This window comes from Echinops telfairi, unplaced genomic scaffold (assembly GCF_000313985.2).
Source record: "Echinops telfairi isolate 266 unplaced genomic scaffold, ASM31398v2 ScPeMD7_2;HRSCAF=8, whole genome shotgun sequence".
In the NCBI taxonomy this organism is placed as follows: Eukaryota; Metazoa; Chordata; class Mammalia; order Afrosoricida; family Tenrecidae; genus Echinops; species Echinops telfairi.
Genome location: NW_022103898.1, coordinates 6217483 through 6224316, shown reverse-complemented (window position 1 = coordinate 6224316; position 6834 = coordinate 6217483). Strand labels below are relative to the sequence as shown.

Sequence of the window (6834 nt, the reverse complement as noted above, 5' to 3'; positions counted from 1 at the left end):
TAGTTCTCCCTGAAGTCCTCAAAATATTCGTGTTTAAAGAGATCTATGGTCACCAAGAGCCTTGAAGGTCTGTCCAGAGCAGAAGTACACAGATTTGCCCCTGCTTTTCCCACCCCCGTCAGTGCTGGCAGGTGGGCAGGCAGGAGGGCAGGCAGGCAGGTGGGCAGCAGGGCAGCATGTCTGGCAGGGAGGCAGGCAGGGTATGTGATCTTACAGTGGACCACATCGTCAAGAGCAGTGAAGAGGGTGTTTCTGGGAAGGCTCTTCAGTGGTCCTTAGCGGAACAAAAGCACCGCATGTCCCCTGTGGTGGCCCAGGACTCTAAGCCCTGTCATCCTCCGGATGAAGGATGAATCAGGCGGGGGCTGGGGACAAGTACAACTTTTCCTGGCATGGTGTGCCCTGTGGGCTGGGAGCAGGGTCCTGTGAGCTGAAACTCAAAGCCGCCATGGGCTTGACTTTGATTCTCAGGGGTCACGGGCCTGCCCAGTGCTGGGCCTTGCCCTGCCCTTGGGGACAGTGTGTCTCTCAGAGGACACAGACACTCGGATGGCAGGGATCGGCCTCCCCACTTGGTGCTTCAAGGTCCTTAAAGCTGAGAACAGTGCCAGCCGTTGGTACCCTGGGGAGAGACTTGTCCTCCATCTGTCCCCATCTGTCAGGTGGGCTCCCAGTCACCTGCTCCTTGGACTTTGGACCTAAGCACTCAAGACCTGCCCTTGCTCCATCCCCAGTGTGTCTCCTCGGCTTGGCCTGCCGATGCTCTCAGGCCCCGCTGGCCCCCATGGGTCCCCTGGAGGGCAGTGGGCAGGGGTGGGCTGGGCGGGCACGGAGCGGCCAATGCACCGACTCTCACTTCCTGCGCAGGTCCACAACGTGGCATTCGCCTTTGGGCTGATGGAGGACGGGGGCCTCCAGAAACCCAAGTCGCGTCCGGAAGGTAACGTCCAGGGGCCTGGGGCGGTGGGAGTGGAGGCAGAGAGTGGAGAGGCCGACAGCCGGGGGTGGGTGGGTGGGGGGGGGTTGGTCAGGATTAGAGGCCGGGTTCTGTTGATATCTTGCCCTTAGCCCGAGGGCTGTGGGGCTGTGGGAGTGGGGGACTGTGCCCGCCCAGCAGAGAGGGGCAGTTCCTTCATAGTCACTTGACTTTGAAGCTAGAGGTCTCTGCCCTTGGATTTCAGGGTGAAGTGGCTCTCTGCCTGTGGCCGGGGCTGGATTTCCGCTCTTCAACATGCATTAAAGGCTTAGTGAGAATTAATGAGTGTTGGGGGGGATGTCTGCAGCAGAGACTCAGCCGCCTGCACACCCTGCAGGTCTGTGGGAGGTGGGGGGACGGGTGGACCCCAGTACCTGGCTCCTATTTAAAGGTACCCTATAGGGCCATCTTCAATCCCCTTGGGGCGGGAGGGGGGGAGTGCTTGTTAAGTGCAGTGGCTGACCCCCTCCCACACACCCAGCTTGACTCAGGAGGGCCACATAGTCAAGGGCAGTGAAGAGGGCATTTCTTGCAGGGTGGGTGATTGGAAAGGGTGGGTGCTGCTGGGGCACAGGCGATTGGGAGACCGAGGAAGACGCCCTAGCAGGGGTCAGCAGGGCCACCCACAGTGGGCTGGGCTGAGGCCGAGGGGAGGGCCTGTCCAGGGGTCCGTGAGGGCATGAGGGCTGGGTGCTGAGGGTGGGAAGCAGGAGGACGAGGAGGGGGGGCAGCGTGCTGGGAGGGGGTGTGTGGAGCCACAGCCTGTGACCCAGTGGCCCCTTCAGCTGTGTGTCCCCCTCTGCTGGAGCTCAGCGAGAGGACCTCCAGGTCCCCCATCGGCAGCACATCCGTCTCTCCTTGCCCCTCGGCTGGCCCTGCCTGCCCTCTCTCTGCCCTGTCGACTGGCACCATGGGGCGGCCATGAGCGCCAGGTGGCATTCCCTTTAGCGCCAGGGCAGCCTGGCAGGGACCCGGATATCCATGCTGGCCCCTTTCTTCTGTGAAACCTGGAGGAGGGTCCCACCAGTCTGAGGGGCTGGGATGACAACATCACACCTACAGGGGCTTCGGGTGGCTGGAGGCTGGGGTCCTGGCCACTGCGGGTCAGAGACGAGGGGCTTCAAAGGGCTGCTTTGGGGCTGTAGTCCTCACAGATCCACAGGCCTTTCTTTCAGGGTGCCACGGAGGTAGTTAGTGCAGCAGGAACCACTGCCACACAGGGCTTCCTGTGGCAGCCCCACCCCTGCCCCTGCCCCTCTCTCCTGTCTGAACCATTAGGAGCCCTGAGAGCCTCTCTTCGGGCTACCTGTGACCCCCTGGAAACCCCTTCCTCTCCCCTGACTGCACTGGCCTGACCAGGACCTGGGGCCCAGCCACTGGCTGGAGCGCACCTGGAGTCCCTGATGGAGCCCTGGTTGTGAGCTGCCCTTCACTGCCATATCCAAGGCGCTGGGGGAGGGCCAGGCCCGGCCTGCTCCATTGCTGCCTCCTGGGCTCCTGATGAGGCACATATGATACACACGCCCCCAACAGCCCCCCACCCCCAGCCTGCTCCCTCTGCGAGAGGTGGCACTTCCATCTCTCGCAGCCGATTGCCTGCCGTGGGGAGAAGCCTGGGCTTATCCTGGGCCCGGAGCCTCGGGAACTTGGCAAACTCAGGTCTTTAGCTTCTGGGCCCATTTCACAGAAGTGGAGGCCGAGGCCCAGAGCTGGGATCTCACAGAGCAAGTGAGGAAAAGAGCCAGGTGCCCCGGATCCATGAGAGACAGCATCCTTCCCACCAAAAGGGGCAGCCAGACTTCCTAGGCTCTGGAGGGAGCTGTCAGATCCTGTAAGTGCCAGCCTGCCTACACACCCGTTAGTGGTCTGGCACCCCGTAAGTGTCTGCATACTCCCTAGACACCCCTGCTCGGTGGACACGTTCTGATAGGAATTCTAGATGGGACTTGGGGAAATCATTGGTTCCTAGGTGGGGCTGCCCAGAACATCCTGGACTGGCAATGGTCGTGGGCATGGGTGCCAAGAGGGCAGTTTGGAGAGTGGGAGAGAGCTGCGTGGAGTGGGCCCCTGACTCAAGGTGACCATCCTGCTCCCTCCCCATGAGGGATTGGCGGTCAGACCATTGTGATACTTTGGGCTTTCGCCAGTGACTTCCTGGAGGAGATCGCCAGCCCGTTCTTCCTAGCCGATCTGAGTCTGGAAGCTCTACTGAGGCACGTCCAGCACCATAGCAATAACTAACCATCCATGGATGGACGCATGGTTGCTGAGAAAAGAGGAACCTACTACTAGACCACCAGTGTGCCCCCCCCGCCCCCGCCCCCCCATTTCCTTGGGTTTTAAGAGAGCCCGGGGTGACTGGAGAAACAGCCGGGACTTGTGCAGGCAGCCCACTGCCCCTTCTTGAGGGTGCAGTTCCCCAGGGGCAGGCCGGCCTGGCAGGCACTTGGGTGAAGTTTCTTCCCAGCCACCTGGAGAGAGGACACCAGGGCTCACGGGGCTTCCGGACTTCCCTCTGCAGATGTGGTGAATCTGAACGGCAAGTCCACCCTGAGGGTCCTGTACAACCTGCTCACCAAGTACAAGGACGTCGAGGAGTGATGGACGGCAGGGACGCCTCAAGGACCGTGTCCCCAAAGGAGACTGTGGGATGTCCTGGGCTCCCCGCATCCAGGCTGTGCGATCCCCTTCCTTGCCCCTCCACCCACGTCCACCACAGCTTGCTACTTGTTCTTTCCCTCCTCCCCTCTAAGCCCTCCGAGGGGAAGCGCCTTTGAACATGTAAGAAGCAGAGCCGCAGCCTCCCTGGTGCCAGTCCGTTGTCGGCTGCTCTGATCAAAAGATGAACCGAACAAAACAAGCCCACACCGCCCAGCCCATCAGAGGCAGCGCTTCCCTGAGTTCTGCTCCTTGGAGCTATGAGTGATCACAGGTGCAAGAACCGCTTTGCAGGGCTTGCGAGGAGAGTCCAGGGCTGGGGGGCCGGGGCGGGCGGGCAAGGGGCTTTCCTAGCTTGCAGAATCCTTCGAAGCGAAACCTTTTCCGTGATGTCCTGCTCTTTGCATTTCTGAAAACACCTCGACACGCAGCACAAGTGTCCTCCTGGGCCCCCCACCTACACCCCTCGCTTCTTGCCCCCTCAGGGTACACTGGCTAGGACTCGAGGCTGGGGGCTCGACTGAATGAAGGACAAAGATGGAAGTGTTTAGGGTCCACCGCCCCCGCACCCCCAACCCACACACACACTGTGGGAAAGCTGCTCACCCTGCCCGCCACCCCAAGAAAACACCGGGGAATAATGCACCGCAGGCCAGCAGGCCTTCAGTGCACCCCAAAACCCGAGAGCACAGTGTGGCTGCCAAGCTGGGAGTGCCTTGGGCTGAACAAACACCGCAGACTTCGATCCGGCATCCCTTGTGTCTTGCTGAGGCCAAGGGGGCAGGGACAGAGCTGGATCTAAAGGTGTCCTTCCGTTCCTGCTGCTGGGAGCCTCCTGGGCTCCCGCTGACCCCACGCGCAGGGCAGGACTGTCCCCCCACAGGGCCCCTCAGCTCTGACTGCAGCAGCAGCTCGCCAGGCCGAGGGTCCTGATGCTCCTCCGTGTGGGTCTGAGCCACCAGCCTCTAGGCTAGTGCCCAAGCGCTGAGCCCTCTGCGCCACCCGGAGGCTTACACATGTCATTCTTTAGCAGTCAGGGTCCAAAACTGGTATCCCGGAGCTGCAGCTCGCCCAGGTCTGGGTGGGGACCCTCTAGGGAGATGCTGACACCCCCCTGCCCCCGCCCTCGCGCCCCCCCCCACCCCCAAGTGCTGCTCACCGCTCTGCAGGCATGCCTGAGGGTTGGGTAGAAATGAAGGGACTGCTCTGGTGACTTCGTGGGCCACACCCTGAGCTGCTAATGACAAGGTCAGCGGTTCAAACCCACCCACCGCTCACCAGTAGAATGGCGAGGCTGTCTGCCCTGTAAAGATCTAAAAGCCTTGGAAACCCATAGGGGCCGTTCTGCGGCGTCCTCCAGGGTCACTGTATGTGGGAACAAACTTGATGGCCTTGCAGTTTTTGTTTTGTGCTGTTCACTGTGGAGCAGTGGTTGTGGGTTGAGCTGCCGCGAGGCCAACAGTTCGAAACCACCAGTGGATCTGAGGGAGGAAGAGGCTTTCTACTCCCCTAAAGAGTGACAGTCTCAGAAACCCACAGGGACAGTTCGGCCCTGCCTCACAGGGTCGCGATGGGTTGGAATCTACTCCATGACAGTACGTTTGCGTTTGTTTGTTTGTTTTAAACGTGTGTGTTTTCTGGGTTGGCTCCTGCTCCGGGGGCCTCAATGACCCCCCCCCTTTCCTTCTCATATTGGGTTTGTGGGGAGCTCATCGACCGCTGGGAAGCCTGCTGCTTTCCAGAGCCCCCCCACCCCCCGTCTTCATTCCATTTACAGCAGCAGCGGCAGCCGCAGGAAGCTGATCTTTCTTGTCTCTGACTTCCCGCGTCCTGATGCAGATCAGAGCGATGAGTGCTTGGTTAATATTAAATGGCGTGCCGAGGCGAAAGTTTTAGAAAGCACTTGAACGCTGTCTCGGGGCTCGGCGGCTGCCAGGCTGGGGGTAGGCGCCGAGGCACCGTTTTGATGTTGGCGGCTTTCGCAGCAGGAGAAAGAAATAATTAAAATGGCATTACTCCGTCTCCTACGGGATGCTGTGACATTAAGGAGGCGCGGTGACAAAATATCCCAGGCTGGAACGTTCTGTGCCGCCGTCATTGCGTGTGAAGGATCACAGAGACCCGGGCTGCAGCGCCTGCTGGGGGAGGGGAAGCACCCCCCCCCCACACACACACACACACTGCTCCAGATTCCTGGGGGAAGAGGCCATGGGGCTGAGTGAGGCACATGGGAGAAGTCGGGGGGAGGGGGGTGTCTGTCCAAGTGGGAAGCCACAGACGGTGCCTGGATGGCGAGGAGTGGTCCTTTGGGGACAAGGGCCTTTAGCCAGCCTGATAGCAAGCTCACGCTTGCCTGCTGCTGGCCCCCAGGTCCAGTGAAAGCTTGAGAAGCTATTCAGAGTCCAGGAACCCATGATCAAGCCCTTCTGCTTCACTGAGGTGCTTGCATGAGGCCGAGGTCCCAGGGAAGACTCTGGGGCCTTGGATCATTTTTCCTGGACAAAAGGTTCTGGGGTGCCTCCTGCACCCTGGTGAAGATTGTCCTCCCCCGCCATTGACCAACTCTAATGGAACCCTTAGGTGGCCCAAATGGTGGGGTGAAATGCTCCACGACTGAATGAAGGTTGGTGGTTCAACCCAGACAGGGGTTCCTGGGGCCGACGGGGTTGGCGAGCTGTTTCCAGCCCTGTGGGGCACCACTCAACTCTGACATGGATTGAAACCCAAATCTTATTACGCCAATCACAGACGCTGACTGACATCTCTTTAATGAACAGTTTGTAAAACAAGGGAACATTTCCACTAACCAAACCCCCTGCCATCCAGACAATTCTGACTCATGACAACCCCTACAGGATGCCCAAGACTGCAGAGCTTTATGGACGCAGACAGCCCCATCTTTCTCCTTCAGGGGCTGGTGGGTTCGGACCATCAACTGCAAGGTGAAAAGCTGAGCGCTTGACCATTGTGCCATCAGGGCCGGCTCCAAAACATACCAACTCAAACCAAACTCATGGCTGTCGGGTGGATTCCGACTCACGGCCACCCTGTAGAACAGGGCAGGACTGCTCCTGTGGGTTTCTGAGAGTGTGGCAGTTACATAACCCGGTGTCAACTTGTGAAGGGGTGGAGTCTGGCCTGTCAATCAGGTTGCAGCTTGATGACCTCATTTGGAGGCACGACAGAGATAAACAGCTCAC

At 59.8% G+C, this 6834-nt stretch overlaps 1 protein-coding gene across 1 annotated transcript in view; it reads left to right on the top strand.

Moving 5' to 3' along the window:
* PARVB (parvin beta) overlaps positions 1-4741 on the top strand; it is a 99984-nt gene extending 95243 nt beyond the window's left edge. The window contains exons 11-12 of the mRNA XM_004700645.2: positions 868-940; positions 3498-4741. Of these exons, the coding sequence (XP_004700702.1) occupies positions 868-940; positions 3498-3577 (153 nt within the window). The 3' untranslated portion in view covers positions 3578-4741. The remainder of the gene's footprint in view (positions 1-867; positions 941-3497) is intronic.
* The last annotated feature ends 2093 nt before the right edge of the window (positions 4742-6834 follow it).